General features: G+C 46.7%; 1 protein-coding gene across 2 annotated transcripts; it reads right to left on the bottom strand.

The window, feature by feature from the left end:
* Positions 1-2,140: 2,140 nt before the first annotated feature.
* On the bottom strand, positions 2,141-14,351 carry LOC120999618 (histone H3.3A). Of its 2 annotated transcripts, none has more exons than XM_040430583.1 (4): positions 14,194-14,351; positions 12,857-13,014; positions 6,346-6,499; positions 2,141-2,923 (listed from the first exon to the last, which is right to left on the bottom strand). In XM_040430583.1, exons 2-4 carry the CDS (start codon positions 12,982-12,984, stop codon positions 2,795-2,797), a joined length of 411 nt encoding a protein of 136 aa, XP_040286517.1. In that variant the 5' UTR covers positions 12,985-13,014; positions 14,194-14,351; the 3' UTR covers positions 2,141-2,794. The 2 variants fall into 2 exon arrangements, with proteins under 2 accessions (XP_040286517.1, XP_040286518.1); XM_040430584.1 differs by having other exon boundaries at positions 12,857-13,011; positions 14,194-14,350.
* Positions 14,352-14,694: the final 343 nt, after the last annotated feature.

The following is a 14,694-nucleotide window of genomic DNA, read 5'->3' as shown; positions in this document are numbered from 1 at the left end:
GGTTGTTTGGCAACGCCCCTGTTGCTCCTAAAGGCTCATTTGTATATATTAAAAAAGCTTTTCTCTCAGCAATGCGGGCACATATGAACATGGCACCAACACAGATGTCTTCAGCTGCCAAGTGCACATGTAACAGGTCAGCCAGTGTCACAGGTACAAAACTGCTGACAGATGCCCTTTAAGGTTTCATTTTTGACTCTCTACATTTCAGCAGCTATAACATTTATGCCTTTATAAGCCCCCTCCCCTTCAGTGAAAACCTATAAACATGCTCATCCTGAGCCTCCTGACTCATGAATATGCCAGAATCATTGTCACACTCTGGGTATTCTTCACATGTCGGAAATACAAGCTCACCCTCAAATTTCTCATCATGGTGCTGCTGTTTACACTGCTGTGGATGTAGTCCCTGTTCAGTAGGGTGAGGACACCCAAATCTGTCTCGGTCAAGGATAGACCTGCTCATTCCTCCCCCCCACCCCACCCTTTGCTCTGCAGATTAATCCCTTCCATAGTTCATAGTAGACATTTCAAAGGGACGCTTATGATAAAGAACACCGTCAGCCGGATGGACCTTATTAAACCAGACATACTGCCTGATAGGGTTGATCCTGCTGATTAAAATGATACCCGTCTTGTGAAAATCGATTGCACTGAAGGGGTGGAGCCTAGTACCTCAGTGCGCCTCCACTTTCCAGCGCTGGCCCCGCCCCTCTGTGAACTGAAGCCCTCATTTGCTGTAAGAGCAAAAGACTTTCTTGGGAATGCCACAACCGATTTTCACAAGACAGGTATCATTTAAAAGGGGTTTTGCCATCTTAGACAATGGGGGCATATCGCTAGGATATGCCCCCATTGTCCAATAGGTGAGGGTCCCGCACCTACAATGAAAACGGAGCAGGGAAATGAACGGAGGGCGCACTCCACATGCGCAGCCGCCATCCACTCATTTCTATGGGGCCGCTTATTTCCGTCTGCTCCATAGAAATGAATGGGAGCAGGGGCCGCCCGTGCGCGGTGCGCTCCCATTCACTTCTATGGGAGCAGCGCTTGGTGGTGGACAGACCCCAGGAAATCCGGGGTCCTCCAGCCACAGCCCTCCCAGCTCCATTCTCGTTGTAGGTGCGGGTCGCAGAGATGGGACCCCCACCTATCAGACAATGGGGGCATATCCTAGCGATATGCCCCCATTGTCTGAGATAGGAATACCCCTTAAGGGAGCATTCACACGACCGTATAAATGGATCCGCATCCGTTCCGCAAATTTGCGGAACGGGTGCGGACCCATTCATTTCAATGGGGCCGCAAAAGATTCGGACAGCACACCGTGTGCTCTCCGCATCCGTTGTTCCGTGGCCCCGCAAAAAAGATGGAGCACGCCCTATTCTTGTCCGCTACCACGGACAAGCTTAGGCATTCTCTATATAGCGCTGGCCATGTGCGGTCCGCAAATTGCGTAACGCGCGCGGCCAGTATCCGTATTTTGCGGACCGCAAAACACCTTACGGCCGTGTGAATGCACCCTTAGGGTCCATTCACACGTCCGTAAGTGTTTTGCGGATCCGCAAAACACGGACACCTGCAATGTGCGATCCGCAAGGAACGGAGTTGCGGAACGAATGCGGACCCAGATTACGGATGTGTGAGTGGACCCTTAATCAGCAGAATAAACCCTACCAGAAACTATGCCCGGTTTAATAAGGTTGATTCTCTGAAAGTGCCTTTTAAGTGGTTAACACAGATTTTAGCCTGGAAAAACTAAAAAAAAAAAAATTATATATATATATATATTCACTAGAACAAAATAGGGTGTAGCGCCCATTTAGGGGACACCCTATTCATCTGATTCTAGCCGCTAGAGTCTTTTAGCTCCCCCCCCCCAAAAAAAAACTCCAAAAAAACTCCAAAATTTGTTTAATGTATTTTAATAGCAAACTTACAGGACAGCACAGAAGACAGACGACAACATTAAAAACATGTAGCTGAACGTAGGACGACTCCGTTAGAAAACCGGGAGAGTGAATGGATGGAATTTTACTACATGGTAAAAAAATAAAATAAAAATAAAAAATAAAAAAAATAAAAATAAAAATACTACACACACTTAGTCACCATTGGTAAGATTTTTTTTTTACTTATCAAGAAAAAAAAACAAATATAAATTCAAATGCTGGCATTGTCCAGAAGAAAAAAAAAACAAAAAAAAAACCACTATTTATAATTTTTTCTTATAAAGTCGACGTGTTATTAACTCACTTCTGTAGTTAACAGCTTATAGAAAACGTGCCCAACATCCCCCACACGGCGGAGGCGGCCATTTTGCGAGCTGAAGAGAGGAAGCAGCCATTTTACGGAGGGCAGCACCAGTGTTTATGAAACAAATCCACTTCAATAAGAACTGGAGACGCCGCAGAGGCGCGAGGCCCGAGCCAGCCTGACGTCTCTGAGGCGACCGGGTTCCTGTTGAATTTCAAGGCTGAACAGGAGATTCAGCGCGTGAAATGGCCGCCTCGGCGGTGCCAAGATGACAGAAACACTGTCAATGTAAAAGGTCATCGAAAAAAATAAAAATAAAAAAAATTCACACACAAATGAAAAAAAAAAAAAATAATGGAAGTTTGCCTGCACCTGAACCTGTCCCCTACATTTCCATTCACAACCATATATTTAGGTACCTTTATAACCCCATGGAGAAAAAAAAAATAGATATCTAACGCTCAAACTACCAATTACGAGGAAGAAAAGATTTATTTATTTTTTCGAAGATGACAAGATGGGAATTTTTTGTTTCTTTTTAAGCGCGCTCTCCGCGTATGCGACGTGCTAGCTGGATGTCTTTTGGCATGATTGTGACGCGTTTGGCGTGGATGGCGCACAAGTTGGTGTCTTCGAACAGTCCGACCAGGTAGGCCTCGCTAGCCTCCTACAAGACAAAAAGGTGACAGGAAAAAAACAAAACAAAAACATCAGCCAGGTGGTCAGTGAATGCACAATGTACAGGAACAGAACGATATTATAAAGTATAATAAACAGATTTTTACAGGCGTTTTTTCTTCTTGTCGCAATATCGGCAAGTGTCAACAAATCCCACCGGTAGGTAATGGCGCAGAAGGCGCTTTTCACGAGAACTAGGCCAAACCGTGTGGAAATGCCCATTTAGGGGCGGGGCTTACACGACAAACACTTTCAGTCTGGGTCAGCCTGAATTTGTATGGACTGTCCCTAGGGTTTTCGATAATGGTGGTGTATCCTCAGGATAGGTCATCAATATCTGATCGGTGGGGGTCTGACTACCGCCACTGATCGGCTGTTTGAAGAGGCTGCGGCACTACGGTGTGGCCTCCTCACAGCATAGCGCCAGCCATCGTACAGTGGCTGTGCTTGGTATTGCAGCCCAGGCCCATTCACATGAATAGAATTGAGCTGTAAGTAGGCCATGTGACCAATGAACGGGACGTCACTGGCCCAGGAAGAGGCCGCAGCACCACGGGCTCTTCAAAGAGCTGATCAGCAGAGGGCTAGGAGTCAGACCCCCCCACGATCAATCCTGAGGATAGGTCATCAATATATATATCCCTAGAAAACCCCTTTAAAATGGAAAATGTCACCGGTTTTAAGATGTTGGACTACCGGCACTGCCACGGATCAGCTGTTTGAAGATGCTGTGGCGCTCCGGTGAGCATAGCGCCGTCCATTATACAGTGGCTAGGCTTGGTATTGCAGCCACAGCCCAAACACTTGTCTGAGGGCAGCATAAACTAGTGACCTGATTAAATCACAGGGTCACTTTTTTTTTGTTAAACCACTGTTGAGCAACATCTGCACCAGTCAAGCGTAATGTACGAGCTTGGTGGGGGGGGGGGGGGGGGGGGGGGAGGGAGTGGCCTCCTGCCGCCCCCCCCATCATATAGCCAATTGGCAGTTTCTTTCCTATATGGCAGGGATCAGCAACCTCCGACACGCCAGCTGTTTTGAAACTACAACTCCCAGAATCCTCCTTTTACTTCTATGGAAGTTACAATAACACCGAAGAAAGTGTGCATGCTGGAAGTTGTAGTCTCACAGCAGCAGGAGTGCCGGAGGTTGCCAATCCCTGCTATAGGGAGAAAGCTGTCAATCACCCGTGGGAGGGCAGAGCTGCTGCAGATCATAGATATCGGGACTCCGGCTCTCGGCTCACGCTGGAGCTTCTCACCAGGGATTTTAAGAAAACCACTGGGCCAAAACACTGGTGACAGGTTCCCTTCATGCAGCAGTAATGCCCTGGCCCACAGCGGTTCTACTGAACCGTGCCCAGTTCACCTCGGACACCAAAACTGCTGTAATCTGGGGATATCTGACAGTAAGGGCTCATGCACATGAATGTATTTTCTTTCCGTGTCCATTCATTTCAATGGGTCTGCAAAAAGACAAAACAGAAGTTACTTCCGTGTGTATTCCGTTTCCGTATGTCCGTTCCGCAAAATAATAAAACACGTGCTACTATTGTCCGCATTACGGACAAGGGTAGGACTGTTCTTTTAGGGGCCAGCTGTTCCATTCCGTAAAATACATATGGTCGTGTGCATGAGCCCTAAGTGTTCAGTTTCCCTGTAGCGCCTCCAGAGGAGTAATCAAGCATTGCACAGTGCATATTTAAAAATCAATGGGCGATTGTGTAATGCAGGACAGGTCCTACAGACAGACCTTCTCTGTAACCGCTGTGGCCAGGAGACTAGGGCCCTGAACAGAACCCCCCAGAACTTCCTAACAGGTTGCATGAAAATGGGGTTTTCTGAACCCCTTTAGCCATACAGATGCTTTGGCTTCAGAAACCTGTACATCTGAACTTACCCCAACATCGTGAGTGACACTGTAGAACTAAGAAATAGAGGTTATCTGCACCCTAGAGGACAATGACGGCTCTATACCAGGGTGCACAACCTTCGGTGCGGCCCCCAACCATCTGGTAACAGACATGCATGTCTATGTCTTGTGGCTGCTCACATATATTTTTCATGTATTCTACCATTAGATGGGAATCCTTGAGGTGTAACCAGACAGACATTTATAGTATATACTGTATGTACAATGTGCCGTAAATGCAGTATTTCAGTTGTCTATGCCCCTTTAAAGTTTTATTTTCGGCCCTTGTCAATGACTCAGTCGGACAATGTGGCCCCCAACCAGAAAACGCTGTGCACCCCTGCTCTATACAACAGTATTATCCTGACCCAGAAACAAAGATCGTTTTAATGGGCGAATAAACACCGCGCTTCCATCCAATTACTGGCTCCGAAAATTCAACGAATGCGAGTAATTATTTTTATTATTGCGCTCGTCTGTTTTGCCCAGGAATAATTTAAAAACCAATTATTCCGCAGGACGGCTTTGTGCGAGTAAAACAGTCAACGGGTGCAGGGGCCGAGCGTCTCGCCGCACGGATTATTAAAGAGGCAGGGCTATGAATAAGAGCGGTCGTCTGACTGAATGCACAAGTGAAATACATTCGGACGTTAAATTCCATACTCTCCCCTATGTCGATATCAGAGGGGGCCCTCCGAGTCAGATGGGAAAGCCACCCTGGGAGACCAGGTCAGTCCAACATGCTTTTGAATGGTCACCGTGTAATGCTTCATCTCACCTGTAGAGGCCGCTGCAGGGAATACACGTGGGCAGACCACTCTATAACTTCTATTGTCAGGAGCCGATCGGTGGGTCTGCCGGATATCAGACCTCCACCGATCTGATACAGAGGATAGGTTATCAATATCTAGGAAAATCCCTTCAAACTCCGGACATTTTAGCGGTGTGTGCGTGTAAAGGTGCCGCCATCTTTTCCAGTGCACAACAGGCTGGATATCTAGTGCGCTTGCAAACATGGCAGCAGCTTTGCCTACATAGTGCGAAAATGTCCGGTCTGGTCACCGGCTATATCCTACCGATTCAGAGGTAGGCGCTGGACTGTTACATCTCCATGACCGTCTCTCTTTAAAGGGTAGTTTTAATGCCCTGATGCATCAAATAGGAAAAAGCCGCTTCACAAACTTCTTATATTCGGCCCTTGTGAAGATGCGTCTCCATGGTAACAGACTACAAAACTTCTGTGTAGTCTGAGCCAGTAGTCGCGAGTTACATTTTACCATCTGTTCCGTTTTTCCTTGAAGGATGGTCTTCTGAAGGATCCCACATAACAGGAAAGGGGCCGCAGGCTATTCTATTAAACGCCAAAGTCAAGACTGCCTCAAACAAAACCGCACACTGCGGCCGAGAGTAACATGCGCGGCATGACTGGTTACCGCTACAATATATATCAGTTTACTGTTTGACGCACCAATCAGCAACGATTTTGATTCAAAAACGTACCTGCAAAGCACCGATGGCAGCGCTCTGGAAGCGCAAGTCTGTTTTAAAGTCCTGAGCGATTTCACGAACCAGACGCTGGAAGGGGAGTTTACGGATCAGCAGCTCAGTGGACTTCTGGTAACGTCTGATCTCACGGAGAGCCACGGTACCCGGCCTGAAAGGCAAGAAGGAAAATCACGTGTCGTCATCGCGAGGCAGGATAGAGGTCATGCTGGGAAAGAAATTGAATAGTCACAACTGTGGCGGCTGCCTAAGGATCAGGCAGATGGAATGAAACATGCCCGCTCCTTTAAAGAAGAAGCGTCTATAAAACAACCAATTCCAGAATTTGCTGTATGTTTCCTTCCAAACCAACATATCCCTCAACGAACTAAAACAGTTTGCTCACACATCAATTTAGCAGCAAGAAGTTTAATAGTAAAAAAAAATATATATATGGAAAAGCCCGGAAATTCCAACCATCTCAGAAGTCTGGACATCTGCCAGGCATCCCTACAATATGGAAATCAAATCTGCCTCCTACTCACTAAACCAGGGGGGAAAAAAACAAAAACTATAAAACATTGGTCATTATGAGATCCTAACTTTTTAACGATATCTGCCAATTGACTAACACCCTAAGTAATACCCTATAATAATATTGTATGTTTTATATGCATATGTGTTATACAAGTATTTTTTGGATGATATTACACAAAATACACAAACTTATAACTACAGATCCTCTTCCCTTTAAAAATGTATTTTTATTTTATCGGCATGTCCAGCACAGATTATATTTATTTATTTATTTTTTAATAATAGTTATTACGAATAGTAATTTGTCGCTTAAAGGGGTTCAACTTTGAACCTGTACAACCCCTTTAACAAGTATTAATTATTTTAAAAATGAAAATACTACCATAAAAAAAATGATACAGATATATACCAAAATATAGGATCATCATAATCTCTATTTTTATTTCATTCAAAAGCGACAAGTTACTATTCAATTACTTATACGGTATATACTACTAAAGACTTTTATTTTTGCTAACTTCACGATGATAATAATAACCACCAGACGAAAATGCAAAAATACTATAAAATACACTTTATTGTAAGCAATGAAAAACATTGAATTTATATTTAATACAATAACTTTGTTAACTGTTGGTTACTGTCAAAAAAAAGTTAAAAAAAAGAAGAAAGAAGCAGCGTCAGGCAGCAGCTTTCTCCCCATTAAGGGGGTCGTCCCACGACAAAGACTTATCCCCCATCCACAGCATAGGAAATAAACGTCTGATCGGCGGGGGTCCGACCGATCATGAGAACGGGGGGCTCTGTGTTCCCCCCTTACAAAAAAGCAGCGGTCAGACAACTCTATTGAATCCTGAGTAAAAACGCTCGGTCTTTGTGTTGAATGGAGCGGCAGCGTGCATGCATAACTGCTGCTGTGTCCAAAAGGAGGAACACAGAGGCCCCCCACTCTTGTGATCGGCAGGGGCCCCATATTACTGTATGCAAGGCAGTAAGGGTGCACTCCGAACCAAGCAGAGGGCACTATGGGAGCGTTATGATTGTGCACACAGCTACTATGGCCTGGGTCACTGACAGCATTATGTTTTTAAGACCCCAATATTGCTGAAGTACAGTATTTGGGGGCATTCTACTACATAGCAGGTACAGAACTATGGGCACAGGGGACGTCTGTGTATAGGATGGGAAATGGGTGGGGAAGCGAAGAGCAGCAAACTCTGCAAAAATAAATCATGGTTGGGAGAAGTAGTCATGGCGGTCTGGGCCAGACTGAGTAGGAAAGGAAGGTGAATGGCTCCAATTAGTGAAGACGTCACTGAATATACCTGTACTATAGTCACTTGTGCGGCCTGCAGAGCGTCACTAAATGCTGGTATTATTCAGACACTCTCTGGCAGTAATGTGTGGTCATGGTGTGGCAGTATTATTTGTCTCTTGTATAGTGCTATTACATGGGAACTGTAAGACTATTATTTACAGGTATACCATCATACATAGATTCATTTTTTATGATGGAAGGGGGGGGGTGTAGGCAGACATGTGTCAAGGGAACAGAATGTTTTATTGTAAAAGTTTTGATAGCAAATATCCTGCTTAGAACCCATTTGCACCGAGCACCTCAATTCTCAGAACTTGATGCAACACCTTACGACAGAGCCAAGTACATTACCACATCCAGGCACCGCTCTGCTGAGTCATACCTGGTCCGGCATTACAGCCTTGAATTATTATTATTATTTATCACATCCCCGTCCACAGCAATAAATGGATTACCCACTGATGACCTGCAGTCTCACACAAAAAAAAAAAAAAAAAAAAAAAAACACTTTTCCCCCTACTGGCCAATAAGTAAACTGCAATATTTAGAGAGGATCTGTCAGAAGTTTTCACCATGCTAAACTGCTGACAGCATTAAGCAGGGGCTGGGGAGAGCAGGACAATCATACCTTTTGTGGAGTTTTTAACATCAAGAGTAGTGTGAATATGAAGTTTTATTCTGCCAGAATCTGGAGCTCGGAGCGACAGCTGTAGTGGTGTCCTGGTGGGATGTGACACCTGTCACTCAGCGCAGAGGGGGAGGGGCTATGAAGCAAATCAATGCACAGAGCACGTCACAATGAAGTTCTGCCTCCTCGGCACTTGCAGAAGCAGAAGCTGGAAGAATAAAACTTCATATCCTCACTACTCCTGATAATAAAAGCTCCACAATGGGTATTTTTGTCCTGGTCTCTCCTACCTAGTGCTGTCAGCAGCATAGCATGGTCCAAACTGCTGACAGGCTCTATTTAAGACTACTGAAGGAAAAAACATGGCCGACAGAAAAATAAAATGCACAGTTTTTATGCTATGGCAGTACAGAAGAAGCTGTGGGGGCATTTCCGAGGACAATTCTTCATGTATTACACAGGTTTCTCCGGAAGTAAAAATGAAATCGCTGTATATCGGCAATGGTCTAATCTACCCTGTATTGCAATTCTTCATCGTCTGCTTGTTGTCAGTGAATAGAGACAAACTGTGTAAATTTGGAGGTTGAGAGCCGATCCGGCTCACACAGCTGCGGCTTGGTACAATGCATCAGACAAGGAAGCGTGCAGATAATCGCTGACACTGAGCAGGTCACTGCTGCAGCCAACGATTGGCTGCAGCAGCATCAAACCGGATGTGGACAGCAGAGGACCAGAGCGAGGCAGCTAAGAATACTTCTGTGCAGATGTGCCCCCCCCCCACCCCAAAAGGTAACCCCTTTAATAAAAATACCATACTAATAACTTCATATTTAAAGGGGTTTTCATTAACTTAAAGGGGTTGTCTCACGGAATAAATAAATAAATAAAATTCTACAGTTTTCAAACCAGCACCTGGATGTGAATACTTTTGTAATTGCATGTCATTAAAAATTTTGCATAGCCACGGAGTTATCCAATAAAATGTATCTGTATAGCGCCACCTGCTGTCTGTTCTTTCTGATTTCTCTGTCCTGTCCACTAGCTGCAGCAGACTGGACACGCCCTCTGAGAAAGGACACGCCCCCTAAGCTGCCAGCTTGAAATAAATCTAAAAGAGCAATTGCTGCAATGAATGAGCAGATCTCTGGATTCGTGTGAGGTACAGGGCTGGTTCTAGATTTTTGCCATGTACCAGATTATGTATGATTTGCATTTCTACATTATTCATGGGATAAACTCTTTAGGGGAACAGCCCGGCTGATGGAAGGGGCTGAGGCGCTCCAGCGAGCCCTGCAGACTCTTCCTAGGTCACATGACCCAGGAGCAGCTTGGTGTCTCATTCAAGTGAATGGGGCTGAGCCGCTATACAACGTCCCGAGGGCTGACCCATTTTAGTCCATGGGCCAGTTGAAAGTAAGCAGAGATCTTGAAAATTCTGATCTTGAATTAGGCCCCATATACATTTCAATGGGGCCACAAAAAAAAATACGGACAGCACACGTATGTCTGTTGTCCCAAAAAAATAAAATAAAATAAACATGTCCTATTCTTGTCTGTTTTGTCATTTTTATTTTTTATTTTTTTAAATAGGATGTGCAGATCAGGAAATTGCAGACCGCAAAACGGATACGGTCGTGTGCATGAGGCCTTAGATGAACTTTTTAAAATCTCTATGAACATGGTTTCCATGGACGGAGGAAACAGGAGATGGGAGGAAGCTTTCCTGCCTCAGGCCCCAGACTGATGGAAGTCACTGACTGCAGCCATATTAGAGCAGGAGGTCACCCGGGACCACAGACTTCCCCCCACCACCACGGCCATTATGACCACCATAAACGTCATCTGAATGAAAGACAGTCTAAAAATCAATGTAATAATCCAGATCTATGACCGGACAGCTCTGTGCTCTGCGGTCTTAGCCTCTCTACAACTCCCAGAACGCTCTGCCGACTGCGACAGAACAGCAGCTCCGACAGGTCACATAATAGGCGCTGGTGAGTTTGTATGGGGTCCTGAACTCTCAAAGTGCCGTCCCCTATATAATACATATACACACACATCTCATTACTGCAATAAAGAGATTATAAAAAGGAGAAAATGCTGCATCGCCAGATGTCATCTCTGTACAACCAACCTCTATAATACATTACTGATCCTGAGACATGTCCAGTATTATACTCCAGAGCTGCACTCACTATTCTGCTGGTGCAGTCACTGTGTACACACATTACATTACTTATCCTGTACTGATCCTGAGCTATATCCTGTATTATACTCCAGAGCTGCACTCACTATTCTGCTGCTGAAATCACTGTGTACATACATTACTTATCCTGTACTGATCTAACTCAGGGTCAGAACAGCGACTGCACCAGCAAAATAGTGAATGCAGCTCTGGAGTATAATACAGGATGTAACTCAGGATCAGTACAGGATAAGTAATGTAATGTATGTACACAGTGACTGCACCAGCAGAATAGTGAGTGCAGCTCTGGAGTATAATACAGGATGTAAGACAGGATCAGTACAGGATAAGTAATGTAATGTATGTACACAGTGACTCTACCAGCAGAATAGTGAGTGCAGCTCTGGAGTATAATACAGGATGTAACTCAGGATCAGTACAGGATAAGTAATATAATGTATGTACACAGTGACTGCACCAGCAGAATAGTGAGTGCAGCTCTGGAGTATAATACAGGATGTAACTCAGGATCAGTACAGGATAAGTAATGTAATGTATGTACACAGTGACTGCACCAGCAGAATAGTGAGTGCAGCTCTGGAGTATAATACAGGATGTAACTCAGGATTAGTACAGTATAAGTAATGTATGTACACAGTGACTCCACCAGCAGAATAGTGAGTGCAGCTCTGGAGTATAATACAGGATGTAACTCAGGATCAGTACAGGATAAGTAATGTATGTACACAGTGACTGCACCAGCAGAATAGTGAATGCAGCTCTGGAGTATAATACAGGATGTAACTCAGGATCAGTACAGGATAAGTAATGTAATGTATGTACACAGTGACTCCACAAGCAGAATAGTGAGTGCAGCTCTGGAGTATAATACAGGATATAGCTCAGGATCAGTAATGATAAGGAACGGGTCCACGATCTGCAGAAGACGGTCCACACCGCAAAAAAAGGGACATATTAATTTTTTTTTGCTGTGTGGAGGCACAGACGGAAATCCCACATAAGCGCTTCGTATTGCATCTGCTCCGCATCTTGAGGACTACAGACCCATTCAAGTGCAATACGGGCACAGGGCACGAGCCCTAAAGATGATGAAATCTACCCTTCATGCAACCATTCCAACTGCTAACCTTGGAACGGACAAAATAATACAAATCACCCATTTCGATAAAGATCTGGGTTCTCCCTGCCACCAATGCCATTCCCTGTTGGTTACAGCATCACCAAAAACAAAAAAAAAAACGGGTTAAAGGTTAAGCTGCAGGTAACTTTTTCCAGCACATAAGGGGTTACAGCAGGAAACAGTTTGAAACCCGCCTGCGCGCCACTGACCTCTAGCGGCCGCTGAGTGCATGTGCACGGCCAGAGCAGGTGGGATCCGTGCCAGCAGCAGCAGCAGCGGCCGCCCCCGCCCTCCGAGCCACGAGAGGCTCCAGACTAACACCCAGACCTCGGCTGAACCGGGCAATCCAGTGAAAAGAAAAACCTACAGAGCCAACACAACTTAAAATATATAAAAAAATATATATATATATATATATATATATATATATATATATATATATATATATATATATATATATATATATATATATATATATATACAAAAACAAACAAAAAAAAAACACCAGCAAATTCAGCCTGCAGCTGCCATCCCTGTATTAACCCTTCATTGCAATCCCTGATCAAAAATGTGCACAAAAATAATGAGGCGAAAAAAAAAAAAATAACATATCTTACAGTAAAGCAAACCCTCAATGCGAAAATAATAATAATACAAATCTAGGAGGATCCGGATGGCTGAGGCCGCAGTGCGCATGCGCCGCCGGCGGCCTGACTTTACCTGTAACGATGCGGCTTCTTCACCCCTCCGGTAGAGGGCGCGCTCTTCCTCGCCGCCTTGGTCGCCAGCTGCTTCCTGGGGGCTTTCCCACCGGTGGATTTACGGGCTGTCTGCTTGGTACGAGCCATCGTGTAGAGAACAGAAGTGTCCTAAACCTGCTGCCCCCCCAGAATGAGCAGCAGGGGGTAAGAGGAGGGGGAAAAAAACATAAAAAAAACAACAACACAGCATTGAGTAGAAGGGAACAAACACTTGTTTTCAGCAAGGCTCCTGTTCACACTGGTTTTCAAATTGTGGCGCTGCACCCTCCTGACACCTCAGAGGGGGGGGGGGGGGGCAGCCTATGGATCCTATAATCGCCCCCCCCCCCCCCAATCTGCAGGTCCCCCCCCCTTCAAAAATAAAATAAAAAATAGTGATACAAAGACCCCAATTAGATGCATAATTAAAAGCAGCGAGCACCCTACAATAAAAAATAAAAAAGCCCCCCCCCCCCCCCCCCTTCCAAGACTGTTAAGGGGGTGCAGACCCCAGCTATCACCACCCTATTAGGGCAAACTACAGGGCACTGCCACTCTGCAGCCCCCCCACCCACCAGGCAGGTCCTAGCTGCTTCTGAAATGCCCCAAGTGATGGCTGACCCCCCCCAATAGGCTCAGGGCAGTCAGTATGGGGGGGCTGATCGGTAAAGTTTGGGGGTGAAGTGAGGGGGAGGGGATTGTCCTGAACGTTCCAAAGTGATACAGATACAATGTAACAATCTGCGGCGGATACAGTGTAACAACTGCCCCACGTGGACACAGCCCCCCCCCCCCCCCCTTAGAGGGGAGAGAGTCTAGGGGTAAGAGAGGGGGGCCCTGGGCACTCTGGGGGCCCCCTAGTGAAGGGCACATGGGGCCCCTGCTCTCCCAGCTGCTATAGGGGAAATAAACATGGTGACCAGAGAGAGAGAGACAAGATGGTGAAACTCAGCCACAACTGGGGAGCGGGGACATTAGGGGGCAGCTTTGCCACGGTTTTTAGGGTCTTTCCTCCACAGGAGAGAGTCCGGGGGAAGCCCGAGCTGTTAGAGGGGGGTGTGAGGGGCCCCATGGTGCCGGTCTGGGGGGGAGGCAGCGGCTGGATTGGGGGATTCAGTCGAGTGAAGGAGCCCCCGGTAGAGGGGAGGAGAAGCTGGAAGCAGCTCCCGGGCTGAGGAGCTCGCGGCTCCCGCAGCCCCCAAAAAAGTTTGTCCGGGGGGTTGGAGGGGCGGCTGGGGGGCAGGGCGGAGGCCGGGGCTCCGGTTCGCGGAGCTTTGGGTCGGGTTTGGGCTCCGGGCTGAGCGGAGGGTAACTTACCTTCCCCGCGCGCTGAGAGCTCAGGCTGCTGGCTGCAAACACAATTGAAAAATGGCTGACATTGGTGTGTCCCGCAAGCCGAGCAGAGAGCGCCCGCAGCCGGCCAGCCAATCAGGCACAATGGAGGGAAGGCCCAGCCGCCGAGTGTGTACAAACACAAAGACACGCTGAGCTCAGGACCACTACCGCCTGCGAGCTCAGGACCACTACCGCCTGCGAGCTCAGGACCACTACCGCCTGCGAGCTCAGGACCACTACCGCCTGCGAGCTCAGGACCACTACCGCCTGCGAGCTCAGGACCACTACCGCCTGCGAGCTCAGGACCACTACCGCCTGCGCGCTCAGGACCACTACCGCCTGCGCGCTCAGGACCACTGCCGCCTGCGAGCTCAGGACCACTGCCGCCTGCGAGCTCAGGACCACTGCCGCCTGCACTGCTCAGGACCACTGCCGCCTGCGCTGCTCAGGACCACTGCCGCCTGCGAGCTCAGGACCACTACC

This window comes from Bufo bufo, chromosome 4, assembly GCF_905171765.1.
Source record: "Bufo bufo chromosome 4, aBufBuf1.1, whole genome shotgun sequence".
In the NCBI taxonomy this organism is placed as follows: Eukaryota; Metazoa; Chordata; class Amphibia; order Anura; family Bufonidae; genus Bufo; species Bufo bufo.
The sequence above is the reverse complement of the archived record's forward strand: the minus strand, read 5'-3'. Positions and strand labels throughout refer to the sequence as shown.

Bases quoted from the DNA above. Each gene is read 5' to 3' on its own strand.
- LOC120999618 (XM_040430583.1), bottom strand. From the start codon at position 12,984: ATGGCTCGTACCAAGCAGACAGCCCGTAAATCCACCGGTGGGAAAGCC. The intron at 6,500-12,856 runs GTAAAGTCAGGC...CTTGCCTTTCAG, and splicing joins AAGAAGCCGCATCGTTACAG to GCCGGGTACCGTGGCTCTCC. The intron at 2,924-6,345 runs GTACGTTTTTGA...TTTGTCTTGTAG, and splicing joins CTGCCATCGGTGCTTTGCAG to GAGGCTAGCGAGGCCTACCT.